This window comes from Aspergillus nomiae (assembly GCF_001204775.2).
Source record: "Aspergillus nomiae NRRL 13137 chromosome Unknown contig00510, whole genome shotgun sequence".
NCBI lineage: Eukaryota > Fungi > Ascomycota > Eurotiomycetes > Eurotiales > Aspergillaceae > Aspergillus > Aspergillus nomiae.
The window spans coordinates 1-21798 of NW_015378565.1; the positions used below are offsets into that span (position 1 = coordinate 1).

Sequence of the window (21798 nt, forward strand, 5' to 3'; positions counted from 1 at the left end):
CTTGTATATAATCAAAATAGAGATTGCGAAGGTATAGTAGATAGTTAATATTCTATTATATTATATTCTCTTTCCAGGCAGTAGAGAGTGTCGGCCAAGTTCTACTTAGAGATTCGCCAGAATATACTTTATTAAGATAATGATATCGGTCTTCCAATATTCTACACAAACTGGTACTTCACATATCAGAAGTCTTTGCGCCCTATAGTGGGTCTCTGCAAATCATCCGGGGTGGCCGCCTAGCGCATAGTTGGACTGGATGATCTGCTGCTTATTTACGGCGTCCCTCTATTCAATACGGCCCGCTCAACGATGGATTTGCGCTAAGACCTTAGTAGATTAAATCTGTACTGTGTAGAAAGGCTTCCCATCTCAAACAGCCGCCAGTTTGCCTGCACAGAGTTGGGCCGCATCGCTATCTTGACAACCCTCGTCCCTACTCTTCTTCCTAGTTGGTTTCCTGATGCAGGGCCTTTTCTAGTGAGATTTGATATTTAAATTGACTAGCTGTCGGGATAGAACATTACAATTAATACCTTGTACGTATAGTAACAGCAAAAGAGCAGCAGATATCATAAAACACCGCATACACCGTCCAATTCCACAAAGGGAAAAGATAAAGACCATGGGACTCCGAAAATTAAGCCACCATATCAGAGCAACCAAGCGAAAGAAAAGCACGATATGTTTTGCGGTAAACAGGGTTTGGCTCTGGGATTATCCATTGCCCTCACCCCAGCTTATAATGAACGAAGCCAGAGATTGCATCGAAATGCAACCCGTATTAATTATTCCTCACCCACCACCCACAATTCCAGATATATGACTCACATAGATCTATCCCTCGTACATAAACGGAGAAAATGGGGGCTATATGGCTAGCTGGCTCATGGGTTGGCCTCCTTGTTGCTCTGGACGCTGGTGGACCGTTGGGAAGTGAAGAAACCGCGACGACGGTGCTCGCGACCGCTGTATCCGGACTCTTTGCCGCCGACGGACCCGCCGAGGCAGTACAGAACGCAGGCAATAAGAAGACAGGCTACGGACGTCCACATGAAACCGAATGACTTGGCGCCCAGGCTGGCCCTTTGGCCGTTGCCGTTGAACTTGTTACGACCCTGTACAAAGACGGCGCTACCATAGGTATTAGCAAGGATGTTTTTGAATTGTTCTCGATAGAGTTAATGGTAGAACTCACGTCATCAGGCAAGTAGTAATGATTTGGAAAATCAAGGCGATCCATGCCATCAGGGAAGAGATGTAGCTGCCGATACGGGTGCACATGGCCAGGAATCCGGTGAAGAGAGATACGACGCCGAAGAAAAGCGCGATGATTAGGAATGGAAATGTGAACCTGGAGGTCAGGAAGTAGTGGTTTGTACTGGGGAGGGTTAGTTAGGAATTCAATTCGTCGCGATCCGGTCTGACCGAGTGTCTTGCTTACCCGATGAAGGCTGCAGGTATGTTGGTTGTTGTGTCGAAGTTACGGGGGCTCGGAGGGTCGAAGGGGAAGTCGGGATAGGAGCTTCCGCAATCACTCTTTCCATTGGAACCGACGGCGCAAATGTTCCAGAATGTCCACCGGGATAGAGCTGGTGCGCCGGGGATGTTGCTTGTGTCGACTTGAAGGAAGTAGATTTCGTTCAAGGGAACCGAGTTCCGTGCTCCTCCCAGCAGGGTCAGGAACATTAGTAGCAGAGCTCCGGCCGTGAAGAATAGGCCTAGGAAGCCCAGCAGTACTCCTATGCGGGTTCATGTCAGTGGTTTCGCGACTGGGTCAACCGGCGTGGGAGAAACACACTGCTGAATGCCATTACTGAAGCAGTCGGCCTTCTATCCGGCTAAGGATTTTATATTTTATGTATAACCACACAATGGTCGATCGAGATGGTCAATCCCAAATGCTCAACTGGCCAGTTTGGGTATACAATGGGAAGAGTTGTGGGCGGAAAGGAAGTAAGAGGAGTCGAAGACGATGAGAGTGGAAGGACACAGCTAGTGATTTAGGTATTAAAGCGAAAACCCGGCAGTCCCGGCGATCCATGTTCACGAGGAAGGGTAGTGATATAATAATGAGAGTGCATCATAGTCGGTTGGCTGGCGAAAGTTGCACTCATGCGACTCGGTCTCAACGTCATCGTTGCAGCGTGCCCCGCTAACTCTCCTCGGCTAGCCCCAGTTTTCCCTCCGCGCCAACCCCGTTCGGGCAACCTAAACTTAACGTCCATGACGTTGTCGAACTACATTTTCTGGCTTGACGTTGCACCTGAACTGAGAATCTCTCCTGCGTTTCCCCATCAGGCTGCAAGATTTTTCAAGGTGATCGCTGGTTGACGTGGGTCCCCAAAAGTCAATGCTGCAATTTCTTCTCCCGTCCGCCTATCGAACCAGTCAAGTGGCTACGCCTACTTAGGGCGTGGTAGAATATTGGTCACTGTCCCTATACGGTGCCTCTTTGGCCACTAGGCACATCACAGTACCCAAGTTTTGAGCCCGATTGCATCCCGTGAACCCAATCAACATGAATAGCTACATGGGTATATTCGCCACTAGCTGCAGTACACGCACACAACCTTCCATGAATACTCCGGTACTGTCTAGCTACCATAAAAAGAGAGCAGCATGTACGCGCAGGTCTGAAAGTTCCTGCAGAAGCTTCAAGGTATTTCCAGATATTAATGGTTTGTTTGTATGATATCATATAGTGACGACCAACGTCGGGCCATCATGTTTTGTCTTAAAACAGAGACCTAGAGGATTCCTCCGCGATCGATCTCTGTAATTTACTGTCTCTAGCGCTTAAAATTAACTTCAATCCAGACCTTTTGTGGCTGAACACTTACAGTCCACTGTTAGTAAACTTGGCAATGCCCAACAACATGTTCGTTCATGAATGCCCCAAGAATGGCTTTTCTTCTCTTATCAACTGAAAAGAAAAACAAAATCCTAAGCAATGGTAAATAAAAATTCCCATCCTCATTCTCCATCCCACAGCAGCGTGGCCCCTGCTTAATATGATCATTTAATATCTACCGATCTACTTATGGAGGATCTACTAGTCTTGATTGCAGTCCATTGTCAAAAGGAAGTCCCTAATATAACCCGCAGCATCCGAAGCAAGCTATACCACTTCGGCAACTGTGCGCTCCTCGGCAAAACGTCTGAATATACCCTACACTTGTTCGCTACTCACGTCGCACAAATATCTCTACATCCAAGGGCGTGGGAAGCAGGGCTTTCCGTCCGTTCATGCGTACTCAAGCCACAGTTATCCACGTGGCTAGGAGTTGTTGCAGTCTGAAGCCTCATTGCTTTACGAGCGAGCATGCCAAATCACAAGGCAAGTACGATAATTAAACCCAATGCCATCCGGCAAAATAGTATGCAGGCCTTGTAGTTCACTAGATAAGTGACATAACTATGCCTCTCTATTGCCTATTATCCTTATATCCTTTTGCAATTTGCTAGTATGAATATGAACGATATATCTCACCAAGTGGGATTCCATCCAGCTATCTACTATTAGAACACGAATCGCCTTCCATTATACAGTTTTTGTGTAGGTGATTGCCTCGCTGACCAAGCGGATAACTTCTCTCTAATAGAGGGCATGCCCGCGAGAGTATTGAGGATGTTATCTCTTACCCCTCACGATCTTAAAGCCTATAGTATAATCATCGAAACTCCAGAGGCGCTTCGAACAATGGTTATCGCTGTGTAGATCGACATTAGACGCGAACCAGTTCAGCTCCAAGTTGTTGAGACCAGCAGTAGTCATTAGTGCGAATAGGGAAAGAGAAGGAAAATTTTAGACTTAACCTTCCTTTTCTGAATCCATTCTATCTTGGTTTTGTTCAAATTCACTATTTTTCAGAGTATAGCCCGGGGGGGGAAGTCTATATTTAAGAAGCAATTTGGACGGCTTTCCATGTTGGACCCTGGAGCTTCTGATAGTTGGGGCCCAAAACCGACCGATAACCGACCATAACATTATGTTCTTAGCTATTGTGGTTATTGTCCTTTACATACTTGGGGCAGCGTGTTATCGCCTTTACTACCACCCTCTTCACTCCTTTCCCGGTCCGAAGCTTGCAGCCATCACAAGTCTATATGAGTTTTACTATGCAGTGATTAAAGATGGCCAATTCATTTGGGAGATTGGCAGGTTACATGACAAATACGGTATCAACGATTGGCTTCATGCTGGACCTGTGAGGATTTGAAGGGCTTCTGCGAGAAACTGACAAATTAAAAGGGCCGATTGTACGTATAACGCCGGACGAGCTACATATAAGAGACTCGTCCTTTTACAATGAGATATATGCTGGTGGTACACGTGTGGGAGAAAAGTCTTCGTCATTTGTTCGCTTATTCGGTGCCCCTGATTCAACTGTTGCGACGGCTGATCACAATCATCATCAGCTACGCCGTAAGGTATTGAGCAAATACTTCTCTAAACGCTCGGTTTTAAAAATGCAGCCACTTATACAGGGCAAGATCGACGCCTTGATTCAGCATTTTAGAAAGGCCCACAGGGAACAACGTGTCATAAATCTCTCTATAGCCTTCTCGGCATTAACTGCGGACATAATCTCAACTTATGCATACAGTATACATGATTGTTTCTTGAAGAATATCGAGCAAAATGAGATAAAAACGGCAACCCAGGCGTTTGGATCGTTCAGTCACTTTTTCAGATTCATCCCTTTCGACATGCCTAGGATGAGGTACATTTCTTCAAAGGTGTTGGAGAAGATCTTTCTACCGGCAGCCAGGGTGATCAAAGTACAGGAGTCATTATGACAACAGGCAAATGTGGCAATGTCTGCTAAGCAGCCTCTGTCATTACCAAATACAGTCTTCACCTCTTTGATTGACCAAAGCCTGCCCCCGGAGGAGCGAACATTGGATCGGCTGCAGGGTGAGGGGTATATCCTTCTTACGGCAGGAACTTAAACATCAAGCTAGGCATTAAGTGTGACTATTTTTTATTTATTAAGTAACAAGCAATTTCTCCTCCGGCTTCATGAAGAGCTCAAGCTTGCGATGCCGAAACCAAATCATGTTCCTGATCTATCCAAGCTCGAGACTTTGCCACTACTGGTATAGTATTTCGGCTCCCTTTCTTCTTTTTTCTCGTATTGCTGTTACAGATACTTTGTTTACTGATTCCATGAAGCGGGCAGCAATACAAGAAGGCTTCGGCTTTCCTTTGGTGTGCTCACGCGCCTACCACGAGTCGCCCCTTTCGAAGCATTGAACTATAAAGGACACCTTATACCTCCAGGTGTAAGTGCGGTGTGATGTCCGTATGGAGGCCATACCTAACACAATTCCAGACACCAGTGAGTCAATCAATATATTTGATCAATATGAATCCTCGGCATTTTCCGGAACCACACACATTCAACCCAGACAGATGGCTGGGCACGGCAGAAGAAAGAAAAGCCCTAGAATCAATGCTTGTGTCATTTTCTAGAGGAAGCCGCCAATGTCTAGGCATAAAGCACATGTGGTCCCCCTCTTTTCTTTTCCTCTTTCCTGGCTTAACTTTACCCATAATCAAGAAGACATTAACTATGTTATACAATAGCCTTGTCTACGCAGAACTATTCCTTACCCTCGCTACCTTGGTGCGTCGATTTGATCTAAAACTGGTTGACACTACACTCGATGACGTCGAGCCATACAGGGACCATTTCATCATTTCCCCAAAAAATAGGAATAGGGATATAAAAGTTATAGTAACGCAGGAGTATGCATCAAAATCGTCATCGAAGCTTTAAACAGACTACCTTTGGATACCAATCTGTCAAATTTTGTTTCTTTGTCTTTCGCGAATTCATCAATTCTCTACACTGATTTATTCGGGTCAAACTCGTATGATAACCTAACAGTGGTACAGCAGCCCCCAATATGCTCAGGTCTGACACCGTCTTCGTCCTATGTTTCCAGTTGCCCAGTATTATTTCCCAATATGGTCAACCCGCAGCCAGCAATTTGCATAAACGAACAATTCCTTGCTGAAATCGCAGTTCTATGATAAAGGCAAAAGTTGAATTTATTATATCGAAAGTCTTTATATAACAGTGGAACTCGCAGAACCCTGACGGAATATTCAGAGGATGAAAAGCTATACTTACAGAATTACTAAATAGACAAATTACAAACTAGTTATTATCCTTATGACGACAAACCCGGATCAGTAATATATCAGCTCCTAAATCGAATCAATGACGATGAGATCTGGAAAATCTCAGAATTCACGATCTTGGAAGTTGTATGGAGAGTATGTATGAGTGAAGCAGAAGCAATGCTCTTATTGCGGCAAAACCAAATAGCAATCCATAGATTCTTAGTGTCTAAACAACTGGTATTAAGATATATATAAACTTTTGCCGAATGGATCCTCCGAGGTAAGGGAAAGGCACTGCGAAATAGTCGTGTTACTATATATATTTTTCTCGCTGTCGAAGAAATCGTTATCGATAGGCTAGTGGATATAACCACCAAGGTACGGCTTTAAGTAAGAACTCACAAGGTAAACATGTTGCCTTGGCCTTATCTACCGGTCTTTTCTATAACGTACGAAAGATTTGCTATAGCATCAGACAGAAATATTTAGTAGACATGAGTGCCTATAACTATAAATTCAATGCATATTAGCATAAATTACGTAATTATGCATGTAATAGATTAGATCTGCGCTAGTACGTTTTCATCCGCCTACAAACGTCACGAGCGCTGTAGCAACAGCGCAATAGCAACCATATGACTGAACTATCTTCTCTGTCATTATTCTATTTTTCACTAAACTCTGGAATAGTACCAGAAGTTCTATACTTAGAACAGATAGCACGACTCCCAATCTAGTGGACTCAGTTCGCCAAAATGGCTACTTGGGTATACCCACCACTACCTCCGCAGCAGCTGGAACCGGAAGCTGATAGTGCATTGGTATACTTCTCCCCAGATGCATACGAGATTCCTTTGGCTTTTTACAAAGATTAAAGTATCGCATGTCTAGTATATCTCTGTTGTTGACTTTTGGCACCGATACAGGCCAGGGAATTAGAATGGTTACTGCGTTCCCTGCAAGACTCGCTAGCCTCCCTAAGGGAAGGCTTGCATGAATGCGCTGCGCTTCTTGCCCCTAAAGAGCCAGGCTCAACATTGGTTATGTCCTCTGTACGATCAGAAATCGTGAAAGGATTCGTAACAAGGATTGGGACCAAAGTCGTGAAAGGCGTATGTTATGCGCGCTTGCTTTCTCCTATTCTCGAACGAATCGATTGGACTGATCAAGTATTGTCATGCGCTAGGATATTCAACTACGCCTTGGCTCCCTTGCTCCTGCACGCGGCTCCCCAACAACTCGCTTATGTTTGTCGAACTCGCCCGGTGCACCAGAGCTTGTGCTGCATCAGTTGGTTTCGGTGAGGGATTTGGTCAACCAGAGTCTCGATGTGGTGGACGTCAGCACTTGGACTGGCGACCCGCTCAATGCAAGTTTCATATATGGGCAGCTGCGTCTATTATATGAAACTCTGTCCGAGGCTCGGCAGATGCTGAAGGGTGAGAGTGATCAGGTCAGGGGCAAGTGGTGGGAGACAAGTGCGCTTGAGGATGTATGTTCGGCGCATCGTTCTTTAGTCCTCTTTACTCGTTACTAACTTATGACTGCGAAGATGTTTGACCCGCCGTTGCCGCTAAACCTTTCGTTCCATCTCTCGATCGCCGATTCAGCCCTCGTTTTGTGTCTAAGGACGCTCGAGTCCAGCACACCCACACATACTCCAACAGCTTTTGCCACCGACATTTCTTTGACTGGGTTCAATCTGCGAGACCGTTTGTTTGGAACTCGACACCGCGGACATGATGAGGTCGGAGAACTTTTCACGTGGAAGGGAGACGAGGTCAAAGTAAGGGAAAAGATCCGCGTGGAAAGTCAGGACCCGAGCCTGATGGCAGTCATGGCGAAGTTGACTGCTCTGCAACATGAAGTGATGAAATGGATTTCTGCGCTGAAAGTGCTTATGGGCAACGAAGATACCGATAGCGAGGAATAGTTTTGACAGGCCCTAAATTGTATATACTATTCTATATCATTCAGATACATTAACATGTCACTTAATACTTCCATATTCAACCTCATGTTGCCCATACTTGAAATATTACATAATCTAACTGTCTCCTTCCGCCTGCCAATAGGAAGGGCGGAATTTCCGATAGTCGCATTTCTTGGCAAAGATTTTCCTGACCGAGCTCTCACGAGTGGCGTTTTTCCCTTCATCCCCAGATTCAGGCCGCAGATTATCGCTTTCAGGGTGGTAAGAAGGGTTGATGATGCTGTCAAGATCTCCAGCATCAAGGGCGAGCCGGTCTTGCTCCCACGGCCTTCTGCGCACCATTGCATCGAAGTCGTCGCAGATCAGTTCGCAACAACTCCGCGGCGGAGCTACCAGTCTCATAGCGCAGCGGTACAGATGCACAAACACGCGGTACGAGTTTCCTCTTAATTCTCCGGTCGGATTCCCCCGGAAAACTGCTACTGGATATCCAATCGGATTGAAGGATGGACGGCGATATGCGTCTACGGTGCCCCCTGCAGATGGCAATGTCAATACGGATCGCAAGGACGCTGTCTACGATGTGATTGATAGGATTGAACAGAATGAGATGGAAATGGCTGAGCTTATGGATGAGTTGAGCTTATTGGATGACTATTGGGAAGCTCTCAATCTTGATGGTCCAGAGCTTGATCATGCATTTAGCGAGACGATCGGCCATCGGGACCCGGAGACTCTAGAAGCGCGCGTGCAGGAGGCGAGGCAAATGTTTGGGGACACTCTACCCGATGGATATCTGAACGACACTGAGTTGCGGTTGTACACCCAGTTGTATGGCGAGCCAATCATTCGGGAGGAGGAGTTGGAGCTTGAAGCGGAGGGAGATGAGAAGGACCCCGATGTTTTATACCGTGAGGATGGCCAGGGAGGATGGGAGGCAGTGGATTTCGAGCAGGCTGAGTTAGAGGATGAGCCACCTGTGGTGTATGATATGGAGGCTGGCCCGGTCGAGGATGAATCTATCGCCATGCAACGGACACGGGAAGTGGCAGAGCAGCTCGGCGGAGAAATCATGCTGGAGCAGTTCGAAGAAGACGCAAACCCGGATGACACACCTCGACTACATCCTCTCACTGTGGAGGGGAAGTTCTCTACTGATCCCAGTACTGTTTTCTTGCCCAAGGATACAGTAACTGGTCCCATTTCCATCATTTTATCGGACTACGCCAATAAACATATCGCAGATGTTGCCCATCGCACCTTTGGCGGTACGCGTCTTCCTTATTCCACTACCACCCCACCACCACGCGCACAGATGCCTCAGCTTCCTATTCCACTAGAAGCTTCCCAGCGGCACATGACGGAAATGGAGGCGAATGCATACATTGCGGCTCTGTACCCTGGAATGTATACCTCCATTCTGAGTACTCTGGTCGAGGTCCGAAAGCGCTTGGGCACAGAGTGGTTGCGTGGGCTCATCTCGAAAGAAGATGGCCCGCAAATCCTTGATGCCAGTGGTGGTGGTGCAGGCGTCCTCGCCTGGCGAGATGTCATTCGCGCAGAGTGGGAGACGATGGTGCCAGACCATCCGAAGAAAAGTCCTTATCCTATGGGTAGATCAACTGTCGTCACTGGTTCGGAGTCCCTACGAAATCGCGCAAGTTTGATGTTGGAGAATACTTCATTCCTACCACGCCTGCCTGACTACGTTCACATCCGCGAGAAACCAACTCTAGATGATGAGAGAGCTCCTCCAAAGCGAAAGCAGTATGACATAATCGTCGCTCCCCATAGCTTGCTCGGCATAGATGAGGAATTCTTACGCAAAGAGCACGTGGAGAACCTGTGGAATCTTCTCAACCCCGATGGCGGTGTTCTGATTCTTCTCGAGAAGGGACACCAGAAAGGATTCGAAGCAATTGCTGGAGCTCGTGAGATGCTCCTTAAGCGTCTCATCTCAAGTCCTGGCTCTACAGAATATACCAACTTCACTGAGTCGCCAATTGAGGAATCACATATCGAGAAGGAGCCCGGAATGATCGTCGCGCCCTGCACTAACCATGAGAAATGCCCCATGTTCAGCGTTCCTGGCCATTCCAAGGGACGCAAAGATTATTGCCATTTCCAGCAGAGATATATCAGGCCCCCATTCCTCCAGCGCATCTTGGGAGCCAAGGATCGGAACCATGAAGACGTCAAGTTCAGTTATATCGCTGTACAGCGTGGCGTGGACTTACGTGAGACGAAGGGTATCGTACAAGGCCCCGAGGCTACCGAAGCAGCCTTTGCTGGCTACGAAGATCTACATGAAACAGCTGTAGAAGAGACGGAAGCATCAAACGAAGCTGCTGGCTCCCAGGCTGAGCCAAGCGAACAGGCAAAGCCCGAGAACTTCCACACCTTATCTCTTCCTCGTATTGTGTATCCTCCAATGAAACGCCGCGGACATGTCATCTTTGATTTCTGTACGCCCGCTGGAAAGATTGAGCGCTGGACAGTTCCCCGCTCCTATAGCCGTCAGGCATACAAAGATGCTCGCAAGTCAAGCTGGGGAGATCTGTGGGCTCTTGGTGCGAAGACCCGCATCCCAAGAAGCTTGAGAATCGGTGATAAGCATGGCGAAGGCAAGAAAGAACGTTTGGCCAGGCGGGCAGCTTTCAGGGCTGAATTAGCTGAGGAGGGTGAACTTGAGCAGCAGGCCGAGGGTTCTGACTGGCCCGAAGTGCTAATCCCGCAGAGAAAGAAGGGTCAAACAATTCCCAGTTGGAAAAAGCATGTGGACAAGAAGAAGGTGAGACAGGCTTCGAAGAAGCATGCCGCTGCGAAAGTAGCGCAGAATGACTTTTTGGTTTGAAAGCTTCGTTTGGCATAGTTCATCGGCTGGCAGGGAACACAAGGCATAGGGCTACGGCGCATGAATGGTTCATATCTCGGTACAGGCGCCCGGGCCTCAATTTCTGAAAATGTATTATAAATGTATCATAAATGACGGATATATGTAATTAGACCATAACTGTAAAGCTTATTGAGCTCTTCACTCAATTTCAATGTGACCAATATTCCTCTCACATGTAACATCAGCAGCTCCATATATTCCATAGGCCGTACCGGGTATAATTGTGGCCGGATATTCACGGGAAAATGTCAATGGCCTGAAGATGCCCGCCATGAGGGACCTGCAGTTTGCTGGCGCATGACGGTATAACCGAAAGACTGACTTTTCGCATCACTACTCTTTGGCTTTACACATTAGCAGCGCACAAGGAATACCATGCACGGTGGGTACGAATGCAGCGAGTAGACGTATGTTCAAAATATAGTCTCAACGCTGCTCCGCGATGGCAGCGACCTACTTCCTTGGAGGTCGGTTTATCGAGCTCAGGTCGTTTCACCGCATATAATGGCAGGTGCTTCGTATATGGATGACGTAGTTGCAACAATTCTGCGCTGTTGCTATTATTTCCCCTCCATGGGTGCAGACTTATTGGGCGGCCATGCTCTTTCTCAACTGACGCTCGCGCTGTTTACTCTGCAGCTCCAATCTCTCCACGGCATACTTCAGCCGTTCCTTCTTCTGCACCAATCGCCTGAACTCTGCCGCCTTTGCAGCATTAGCCTTTTGTCGATCGCCATAGGCATTCTGGCTACGGCTTGAGGTTTGGCGGCTTTCGCTGGAGTACATTCTGCCTTCCTGCAGTTCAGCTTTTGCTCGGAGAGCTTGTTCGCGACGGGAGAGCTTTTCAACGTGGTTTGACGCTAATGATAGCAAGTGTCCGATGCTGGGAGTGATTTCATCAAGTAATGATTGCTGTGCTTCACGGACCGTAGGCTCGGGGAGAAGCTCAAAGTGCTGTGGTCGGATTTTATCAGTACCTTGGCCGGTGTTCGAAAGGAACGTTTCCGGCACTTACTCGGGTTGTTTGCAAGACCTTACACAGTCGGGGAAAGTCGCTAATGCCAGACTCAAGAGTGGAGATGGATGAGTCGAGGAGTTGAAGAGATGATCCGAGAGACAAGACTGAAGCGTTCAGTGATGCCGCCATGGTGATATATGAGGGAGCAATAATGCAGGAGCACTTTTGCCTATACGTATAAAGTATGAAGTCGGAGTTGATAACTGGTGCATTTGTTTACAGGAGGGGCTAACGGAGTGATAAAAGCGGCGATGGGTCTGTGCGGCTATGGTAAAAGCGGCCGGGAGTCGGACCTCCGGGCAAAACTCGTTGTTCCCGCTCCTCCTCGTCGCACCGTATTCCGCCTACATCAACTCACCTCTCACCTCTATCCTCTTAAGACATTCCCGTGCAATACACAACTTGTCGCCATGTCTCTCCTCGGAAAGAAGTTCCCTACCCCCATCGGTAAGACACTGCGCCGGTCGGACATTTTGTTGGATTAAACCAGGCTGAAAGCTGACTGACCTACCTCGTTATAGCCAAGCCTCTGGGCCCCTTCTTCGCTGCCGGTATGCACCGCCATGCTTGAATTCCCTCTTCGAATACGTCTATTCTATCTGGTTTCGACTATGGGACACGTGTTTGGACAAGTGCACAGGGTACTAGATCTCGGATACTGACGGGACTGTGTTTCTAGGCGTTGTCATCCTCTACGGCGTTAACTCCTTCGGCAACCTCCTCATGAACAGTGAGTCGCTCCATTCTCCGAATTTATGATATGTCCTGCCATATATGAGCCGGCTTGTCTCTTCAATGCGAGCAATTCCCGCAACGTCTCGATTATAGCTAACCTCGGTTTCCTTCTGCAGCCGAGGAGTTCAAGAACGACCCCCGCAACCCCAACCTCAAGAACAGCAAGCATTAAATTAGTCTCTGTTAATCTGAGAATGTCGATATGACGGGTGAAAGAGGAATACGGAGGGTGGCTGATTACCCGGATTGCTGCTTCGCCAAAGTTTCGGTTCGCGGACAGTTATTCTGTACAGGCATATAGACTATACCGTCATAAGATTTTGACGAATTGACAAGTTGTACCACTACTGCTACGGTCGTCTTTTCCGGTACAGGTTTCACCTGTTCTCTTTGTCTTGACTGATATCACTTCGCGTAATTTAGCTGCGAAGTCAGCAGTAGCTGGCAGTTATCACACGCTGTTGTTCTTCCGTGCTATCTTATGTGAACTGTCTTTTGCTGCCAAATGCTCCTCAATTCGCTTGGCCTGGTAGCTTCTAAAAGTCGCTTGTAGTATGGCGTATGCATGCTATGATCTAGAGCTTTAAGTCTAATGATGCATGATCCAGTCTCACAGTATGGATGATCTGTTCCACCTACAGGGCCTTTTCTCTATAGATTCACTCAATCCACCGGCTCGATCACATTAAGCTGCATCTCAGTGACCTGCTCAAGGCTGGCCATGCGGTTGCAGAAGAGTAATGTTAATAGCACGGTCTTTTCCCTTTCGCCGTGTTTATTAGAAAGCACCGGTAAATTTGGTGTAGGTCGTATTAATTACTATTACCATATCAGCTCATGTAGACAATGATCACTTGCACGAGGGTCATCCAAAGGTACAGCTCCCTATCAAAAGACCGGACGGATGGGGATCGATAGCCGTCACGTATAGCAGATGAACACTAACCCGAACTAGGAAAGCGTATTTTCCCGTGACCCCAGAACTCCGATCACCACCGCCATCAAAAGATATCAAGTGCCGACATCCAGACCATCGCAGTTCACCAGCTACGGGAAAATACACCATGTCGCTCTTCAGATCCAAGCGCCTGGACCTCAGCGGGTTCATCAACGCCCGTGTCATCCGTGACCACACCAAGCGGAAGGTTTTCGAGCAGCACGAGCCTGAACGGTATGCCAAGTCGACTTTTTTGACATTGTCGCATTTCACCCTGACAAAAATTATGGGGAATGATTTCTCATTAATTGATTTTGATAATATAGTCAAGCTCTCCGCTACATCATCCGCAACACCTCCCTCCCGCAGCGTACCCGTGCCCAGGCTCAATTGCAGCTTTCCCAGATGCACGCCTACACCCGGCCCACCCAGATCAAGAACCGCTGTGTGGCGGGTGGTATTGCTCGAAGTGTGATTCGCGACTTCAGAATTGCTAGAGTAAGCGGATCTCTCTTAGCCCTTTTCATGGGGTGGCGAGCGCTGACTGATCGTGTTTAGTACCAATTCCGTCAACAGGCACTGGCTGGTGAACTACCCGGTGTGAAGAAGGCCAGTTGGTAGTGTGTCCATATACTGCGGATTGTTTTATTATGTTCATGGCTACTGGGTCAGCCGGTTTGCACGAGGGCGTTTAATTCCATACTTTTTTTCGAGAAAGATGTACAATATATCAACTGCCGGGTTTCAATAGACGATATGTGCTGGATTTTCTCCGCTAGTTGCGACTTTTCCGTTTATATGAAGCGTTTGCTACCGTCTGCTAAGTCTTCCAAAATGGACGAATACCTGATAGCTGGTGGAATCTGTCTTTCCAGCAAGTCATAGATCATGACTTTATCATTCATAAGCACTTGGTATATACAACTGTACACAGACAAAACTAACACTGTCAGGTAGCCTTGTTATATTAATTGGCGAATGTACTCGTCGCTCCTGGTTCTTTTTTCATGCAATAGTCCTGTGAACAAAGACTCAACTGAAAGGTGAATGAATGTTTGTCCCTAGTTGTCCTTAGGACGCTTCCACACAACAGTACATGTACCTTGAATGAGCCCTGAATTGACCTGACTGACTTGACTAAGACCTTATTCTGCCTGCTCTTGACACTCTTTGCTTGAGATATTGTCAGAATTCTACTGCCATGTATAAGCCTAAAGCATGAACAGTGGACTTCATTCTGTACATCGACTACCAGAATTTCAACTGTGATGTTCATATTGCAGCTCAAGGATGGCTTTGATAGAGATATCTTAAGAGGTATAAACAAAGGTCTGACATGCATACAAAGAAGCTGTATCTTATGACATGTAGTACAAGCCCGTGACCAAGCGTTCATGGCCAACCCTGGATATCCGTTTGCATGAATTTATTCAATTAGTGTTGATTCACTGCGTTTCATGCGTTTGCATATTCACGACGACTAATCAACTCTGGTATCTTTACTCTCAGTGCAACAGCTTCATTCTTCTTCTTTAATTGTCACATTGGTCCTGTGCCTCTTGTCTTTCCTTACAATTAAAAGAACAACAAAACCCACAGGATGTTTGTCTACCGTCGTGAAGACCTCCCGCCCGAGCACGAGTTTCCTGCGGACCTTGAGAAATTAGGGTATGGACTCGACGTTTCCTCTGCAGTCACGACTAAATACTAAACAAGGAGTGATAACAAGATACTTCATCAATGAGAACGACCAGATCAGAAAGATCGCGGACCCCAAGGAGGATTTTCAGTACAAGATCAACAAAAATGCCCGTGTTAATGAAATGCAGAGAGAGGCGATGAGCGGTACGTCCTCTCGAGACGAGATACTCACTTCTCCCAAGAGATCTCATGATGAGATGTCTAACACTAGTAAACACTCCAGAGTGCATCCGCAAGATCGTGGCCTCTCGCCTGCGGGAGCTCAACCTTACAACCCTGCGTCTTCCTCTCACTTGTAAAGTGAATGAAGCTCATGTTCCGATCCTGGTGTCATCTAACCTGTCGACGGCATCTCGAATCATTGTCGTCTTCGGGGAGCCAGTCCAGGACCTTGGCATCTGGGCGTATCGAAGCATAGGCGTGGATGGCATCAACGCAGGCTCCGCTGTCTCGTTTGCCAAAGCTGTCCTTCACCCCGAACCCAACGAAGAGGGAACCGACACGGAGTCCTTCTCCAAGCGCGGCGACACTGCTCTGGTGCTGGCCAACACCGGCCAATTAATTTGGCATTGCGGTGCTCGTCGCCCCATGACCCTGCCGTCCTGGCTTGCTTATCCTCGTCCCTCCGCCGTCGACCCGCCCCTGATGATGACCCACAGAAACAAGATCCCTTCCAACAGCTGCTGGGAAGATCATGTCGCCTGTGTCTTTGATGAAAATCTAGCTGACCGCGGACGCTTGGTGCGCCACGATGCGAAAATTAACATCGTCGGAATCGCCGAAGGGGGCCAGGGCGCAATCCGCTACTTATCTCTAAACTGTAAGTCCTACTTTACTGTATTGTATTCAGAGTGACCATCCCACGGCTAATACGTGAAACCAATTCGACACAGGGGAGCACTGGCGCGGATACATCTCTGCTATTGTTCTCACCAACCCCCTGCACTCCGTAGACCTTGAACTGGCTGTCACCGATGAGATCTCCGGCTCGTTCCTTGCCTTCATCTCCTCCCGCTGCCGTGCCTATGTTATCTCCGACGAACCGCAGGGTTGTCTGGTCCCCGGCGCCCGTCGGCATGGCTGTAACTGCTACTCGTCTGGGGAGCGGCAGCACGTGGAGTGCATCATGCCGCGCGCCTGGAAGCATATGCTTGAGTGGCTGAACCGGGCACACGCGGATCCGACCATGCATGAGGCGCAGCTGAAGCTGAAGGAGATGGATGATAGCGAGTCGGAGACTGTGAGCTCGAATGGAAGCAATGAGTGAGTCTGTGGAGTCTCTGGCCTTTTAAAGAGCTGGTTTGCCTTGATCGATGGTTCTGGGGTTTATGCAAGGTTACTGGCGGGTGGGTTAGGATGGATACGAGGGCGAGACTTGAGCTCCAGCTTCTTTACAGCTGAAACATTAGGTAGCGATTAAGCAGATAGCGCTCTGAAAAGTGCAGAAAGACATTTATTCATCCAAAACGAGATATGCAAAGTCAGCTGTGTCAACATGGCACTATTGACTCACTTCAGCCCCGCTGTCAGAGAAGTTCGATTTAACGTCGATAAGGAAGCGTTCCAGAAAGATAATCGATCGATTCCCTCTCAATGTACACTAGCAATTAGCGTGATTCCTCAAGTCTAGACTCTAAGCATCGCCCATTTCACTAGGTACCCTTGACCAACACCCCACCTCAGATATACAATCATCCTCAGCACCACCACACCACCACACCACCAACCCAGCCCAAACCCACCTTGCATCCCAAAGCCCCCAAAAATGTCCCGCGGCGAAACAAACATCCCCACCCTCCTCTCAACAATGGACCCAATCCTCGACCCGGACACCTACGTCTTCCTCACCACCACCACACCCCTCCATTCCCTCCCCCTCACCACGCTCCAACCCCAAATGGTCTTCCAAGAGTCCGAAGGCCTGACCCTGATCACGACGAAAGCCATCGCTGAAGCCCACAACTACGACCACTACACCTTCCCCTGCCGCAAGATCTCACTCAAGGTGCATTCCAGCCTCGAAGCCGTAGGCCTGATCGCGACGATCTCGACGAAATTAGCGGCGCACGGGATCAGCACGAACGTTGTGAGTGGGTTCTTTCACGATCATGTTTTTGTCCCCGAGGGTCGAGAGGGGGATGCGATGGGGGTTCTGTTGGGGATGATGAATGGGGAATCTTGATTGTGGGCTGTAATACTAGTAGGATGTGTGATATTGTGTCATGGGCTAGGGAGACAGGGAAATTTGAGATCGCGTATATGATAGCGACGGAAAACAGGGCTAGGTAGGGCTTATATGGCACGTCAGAGGTTGCCGGGCGTAAACCCAGAGAGGAAGGCGACCGTGACCACTGCAGTGGGTTGTGGTATCTTGCACACTGATTTAGGGGGAAGAGGGATGTTGAATGTATCGCTTCCTTGTTGATGATGCTTATTTTCATGACCCTCTTTCGACTACACTTGTGTCGCTTTCAGATAGATTGTTGACGAGATGACGCCAGAGCAAAGCTTATATAGAAGACTAAATCATGGATATTACGAGCGAAGCGAAATGAAACCGAAACTGGTTGGGGAGTGTCACGCAAGATGGTCTAGGGATTGGCGATAGACATTCATTTCTGGACGAGGCATTGGTGTTAGATCGAAGAACCAGATTCTAGTCTCGACGGTTTGGCTATTTTTGCTGCTTCTTGCTGACAGGAACTAACATATAGTGAATCCCTGTCTGGTAGTATACGATCACCACGTCGATTCGTCCGAAAAGTGGATACTCGAAAGTCAATTGACAGGTTTATTTGCACATCTACTCGCCGTTGCGGATCATGGTAGCATCATCGTGGATGCTGGTTCTACACAGTATACTACTAGTATTTACTTCAAAGCGGCCGTTGACACGGTGGCGTGGTCCGACCACAGGTACGGCCTTTGCTCGGTTGGGTGTCCTGAAGCAAAAGAAGGCTTAGCTGGGTGGCGTTCTGACACTCGGAAGCAATACAGGGAAGCCCCGGCCAATTCATGTGTTCCCCTGATTTGTGGCCCAGGATCGACCTGGGATCTACTGCTATCGACTCTTAGTGAGGGGGAACGAATGCTCAGAGAGTAACCCCTCATCGCCAGAAACGAAAGAATATCCAAGAATAGAGAGAGACGTGCGTGTCCAACGGGGGCTTCCGACCCAACAAGGGAATGTTTAGCCGAATGGTCCAGAGCGTGGAAACATTCACGCGCATGCGGAGTGCCTGCATACCAATTTTTCCTGCGTGGTACATCTGACTCCGAGGTCATTGTCCAACGATAGGAAGCTATCGAGTAAAGAAAACTCCTGAAGGGGAAATGTGACCAATTTTGATCGAGTAAAGACAGGTACTAAAAGCAATTGCAGGGAGCGAGCCGATGGCGGATGCCGGAGGCGCCCGATGCACAACCACGGTTGAGGGGGAGCAGCCAGACTGGCGAGCACTCAGGCCACTCAGGGTTTTACGAGGCCACCAACGAACTTTCCGAATACCCGAATCGGTAATGGTGAGGGTATCGAGGGTCACATGGATCCTTCTAACTTCCCTTTGCTCACGACTCTCCCTACGATGAGTGCGAGCACGTCGCTGATGGCCTTCTCATGCTGGGGGGAGCGTCCATGAATACACCGACAGTCCGAAAGGCTTATCGGTATTTCGATCGAGTAAGACGAATCTCTGATACTGTTCCGGTGGCACCGGTGGATCCGTTTGTTTGGGAAGTGGATCCCCTTTTTATACTTTTTTTTCTTTTTTCTTTTTTTTTTTTTTTTTTTTTCTTTCCGATTACTCGATCAGTACTGTTATCGTTAGGGAGAAAATGTGGCCAAAGTTCGGGAATTGGAAAAGACAAGGCACTAAGGGCTCCCACGGATGATGGAGACGATGGCACCAGGTTATAAAACCCTTATCGGTACCCCGGATTGCGATATCGTGCCTGCCCTCCCATATCGCATTTCTTCCTAGTAAAGAGTTTCGTCCTTATCAGTCTGTCTTCAAGACTTCCCAAAGAAGGATCCCTTGCCTCTCAAACCCTCCTGAAACGTCGTTTCTTATCAGTTCATTGAACTCGTCCTTATCTTCGTCCACTCACTGTCATCACCCTCTTTGGGCCCCTCCTCGACCTCTTCCTCTCTCCCATTTTCTCTTCTTCCTCTCTTTGGCCCCTTATCTCTTCTTCTCTCCTATCGATAACCTTCCTGGACAATGGAGACGCAGCAAATACCCTCTATCGCTGTGGTGACATCTTCTCGAGCCGTCATCTCGGGTCGTCTAACGTCAGCCACCATCGTTATCTCTCGCACCTCTGGAAAGATCACCGCGGTCTTCGACTCCGTTATTCCTGCCTCTGACTTCCCCGAGGGGACTCCTTATACCGACTATTCGCCTCATGTCTTGCTGCCCGGCTTAGTGGATGCCCATGTTCACCTGAACGAGCCCGGCCGCACCGAATGGGAGGGCTTTTACACAGGCACCCAGGCTGCTGCCTTTGGCGGTGTCACCACCGTCATTGACATGCCTTTGAACGCCATCCCACCCACCACCACCGTGGCAGGTTTCAAGGAGAAGCTGAATGCTGCCCAAGGCAAGTGCTGGGTCGATGTCGGCTTCTATGGCGGCATCATCCCCGGCAACGCTGGCGAGCTGAAGGCCCTCGTTAACCAAGGTGTCCGTGGCTTCAAGGGATTTCTCATCGACAGTGGGGTATGTATACCGACACTCCCTCAGCAAGTTTCCGTGCTTACCGTTATAGGTTGACGAATTCCCCGCCGTCTCCTCGGAAGACATCCGGAAGGCCATGGCAGAGCTGGCCGATGAGCCCACCACCCTCATGTTCCATGCGGAAATGGTACCCCCCATCACATCCCAGGCAGACCAACCCCAGACCACTGAAGGCCCCGCGGAAGCATACTCCACTTTCCTGGCATCCCGTCCCTCCGCATATGAGACCTGCGCCGTAGAAGAGATCCTCTCCTTGGCCCACCTGGCGCCCAAGCTTGCGTTGCATATTGTCCACCTCTCGGCCATGGAGGCCATTCCACTCCTGAAGAAGGCCCGCGCAGATGGGATCCCCATCACTGCCGAGACTTGTTTCCACTATCTCTCCCTGGCGGCCGAGGAGATCCGGGACGGTGATACCCGCCACAAGTGTTGCCCACCGATTCGCTCACAGCTCAACCAGGATGCCCTCTGGGCCGAATTGGAACGCCACGCCGAGGATGGTGTCATCAAGACCGTCGTCTCGGACCACTCCCCGTGCACCCCGGACCTGAAGCTCCTTCCCTCCCATATCCCGGGCAGCTGCTCCGCCAAGGGCGATACCGCCATCGAAAAGGACCAAGGTAGCTTCACCTCCGCCTGGGGCGGTATCTCTTCTGTCGGACTGGGTCTTCCGATCCTGTGGACGGAGCTCAGCCGCCGGAAGGGCCTCACCTCGGCTCCCGAGGACACCAACACCAAGCGGGCTCTCCAAGACATCGTGCGTCTGTGCTGTGCCAACACCGCGGCACAGGTTGGGCTCGAGCGCCAGAAGGGTGACCTCGTCCCCGGGTTCGACGCCGACATCTGTGTCTTCGACGACTCTGCCGAGTGGGTCGTCGAGCCGAGCACCATGCTCTTCCGGAACAAGTGCTCGCCGTACCAGGGTCGCACCCTGCGCGGCATGGTCCGTGAGACGTGGCTGCGCGGCGAGAAGATCTTTAGCCGCGACGGCGGCTTCAGCAGCAAGACTCCGGCCGGCTCCCTGCTGTTAGAGAAACGGGTTTGATTCTTTTCATTTGTGCTCCCGTACTTCGATCGGGCGGTTGACCAAGGCACAGCCACCCAGACATCTCCGACGACAACCAAAAAAACACAAAACATACCTGATGACCATAGATATCCACGCTACTGATGATCACTAATGACCCGGCAGCAACACAGCATATATCAGCGCCATAGACTGCGCCATGATGTAGCATTTCTGTTAAGCATTGATTTCTTTGTTTTATTATAGAGGGAATATGAATACCAATATTAATGTTTTGTCCAAAATCTTCCCGTCCATGTTGGTGAACGTAGGTGACAGCAAACAAAATGGAGTAAATCGTTTCAACAAGGTGTATCTCATTTTTTAGGTCGATAAACAAAAAAAAGTATCATACAAATCAGTCCTTCCAGACTGAGGGGTATCAAGAACATGCATATGCATCCTGTTCAAGTGTTAACAGCAGACCGGCGGACCGGCAACTTACAATCAATCCCCGCCATCTCCATCCTTTCCCTTCTCCTCCCACCGCTCCCTCACCCTCCTCCGTAACCCCCCATTAGGCCCTCTCCCCCAAATCTCCTCCTTCTCCCCATCCACGCGCTGCACACTCTCACTATCCTCCCCGCCACCCAGAACCTCCCGTCCAACAACCACCTTCCTCTCCTTAACCCCCCTCTCC

At 49.0% G+C, this 21798-nt stretch overlaps 9 protein-coding genes across 9 annotated transcripts; 7 read left to right on the plus strand and 2 right to left on the minus strand.

Moving 5' to 3' along the window:
* Positions 1–887: 887 nt before the first annotated feature.
* On the minus strand, positions 888–1814 carry ANOM_010440 (SUR7/PalI family protein; the record flags this gene model as incomplete). Its single annotated transcript, XM_015555696.1, has 4 exons — positions 888–1134; positions 1199–1381; positions 1445–1742; positions 1802–1814. 4 exons carry the CDS (start codon positions 1812–1814, stop codon positions 888–890), a joined length of 741 nt encoding a protein of 246 aa, XP_015401919.1.
* Positions 1815–6891: 5077 nt separating this feature from the next.
* ANOM_010441 (uncharacterized protein) lies at positions 6892–8069 on the plus strand (the record flags this gene model as incomplete). The annotated part of the gene is made up of 4 exons (XM_015555697.1): positions 6892–6957; positions 7063–7248; positions 7323–7628; positions 7689–8069. 4 exons carry the CDS (start codon positions 6892–6894, stop codon positions 8067–8069), a joined length of 939 nt encoding a protein of 312 aa, XP_015401920.1.
* Positions 8070–8346: 277 nt separating this feature from the next.
* ANOM_010442 (tRNA methyltransferase RSM22) lies at positions 8347–10923 on the plus strand (the record flags this gene model as incomplete). Its single annotated transcript, XM_015555698.1, has 1 exon — positions 8347–10923. One exon carries the CDS (start codon positions 8347–8349, stop codon positions 10921–10923), a length of 2577 nt encoding a protein of 858 aa, XP_015401917.1.
* A 627-nt stretch (positions 10924–11550) lies between these two features.
* On the minus strand, positions 11551–12112 carry ANOM_010443 (DASH complex subunit SPC19; the record flags this gene model as incomplete). The annotated part of the gene is made up of 2 exons (XM_015555699.1): positions 11551–11919; positions 11981–12112. 2 exons carry the CDS (start codon positions 12110–12112, stop codon positions 11551–11553), a joined length of 501 nt encoding a protein of 166 aa, XP_015401918.1.
* A 122-nt stretch (positions 12113–12234) lies between these two features.
* Positions 12235–13211, plus strand: ANOM_010444 (F1F0 ATP synthase subunit i; the record flags this gene model as incomplete). The annotated part of the gene is made up of 4 exons (XM_015555700.1): positions 12235–12430; positions 12505–12534; positions 12663–12713; positions 12835–13211. 4 exons carry the CDS (start codon positions 12235–12237, stop codon positions 12888–12890), a joined length of 333 nt encoding a protein of 110 aa, XP_015401921.1. The 3' UTR covers positions 12891–13211.
* Positions 13212–13715: 504 nt separating this feature from the next.
* ANOM_010445 (mitochondrial 37S ribosomal protein uS14m) lies at positions 13716–14376 on the plus strand. The gene is made up of 3 exons (XM_015555701.1): positions 13716–13889; positions 13982–14153; positions 14214–14376. The coding sequence occupies exons 1-3, from the start codon at positions 13783–13785 to the stop codon at positions 14274–14276; spliced, it is 342 nt and encodes a 113-aa protein (XP_015401922.1). The 5' UTR covers positions 13716–13782; the 3' UTR covers positions 14277–14376.
* Positions 14377–15255: 879 nt separating this feature from the next.
* ANOM_010446 (uncharacterized protein) lies at positions 15256–16623 on the plus strand (the record flags this gene model as incomplete). The annotated part of the gene is made up of 4 exons (XM_015555702.1): positions 15256–15323; positions 15385–15500; positions 15580–16176; positions 16250–16623. 4 exons carry the CDS (start codon positions 15256–15258, stop codon positions 16621–16623), a joined length of 1155 nt encoding a protein of 384 aa, XP_015401915.1.
* Positions 16624–17121: 498 nt separating this feature from the next.
* ANOM_010447 (ACT domain-containing protein) lies at positions 17122–17538 on the plus strand (the record flags this gene model as incomplete). The annotated part of the gene is made up of 1 exon (XM_015555703.1): positions 17122–17538. One exon carries the CDS (start codon positions 17122–17124, stop codon positions 17536–17538), a length of 417 nt encoding a protein of 138 aa, XP_015401916.1.
* Positions 17539–19576: 2038 nt separating this feature from the next.
* On the plus strand, positions 19577–21137 carry ANOM_010448 (allantoinase alX; the record flags this gene model as incomplete). Its single annotated transcript, XM_015555704.1, has 2 exons — positions 19577–20074; positions 20124–21137. The coding sequence occupies 2 exons, from the start codon at positions 19577–19579 to the stop codon at positions 21135–21137; spliced, it is 1512 nt and encodes a 503-aa protein (XP_015401923.1).
* Between the last annotated feature and the right edge of the window lie 661 nt (positions 21138–21798).

Excerpts from the sequence above, each read along its gene's own strand:
- ANOM_010445 (XM_015555701.1), top strand. The coding sequence starts at position 13,783 with ATGTCGCTCTTCAGATCCAAGCGCCTGGACCTCAGCGGGTTCATCAAC. Across the intron at positions 13,890-13,981 it reads GAGCAGCACGAGCCTGAACG|TCAAGCTCTCCGCTACATCA; the intron begins GTATGCCAAGTC and ends TTGATAATATAG. Across the intron at positions 14,154-14,213 it reads GCGACTTCAGAATTGCTAGA|TACCAATTCCGTCAACAGGC; the intron begins GTAAGCGGATCT and ends GATCGTGTTTAG.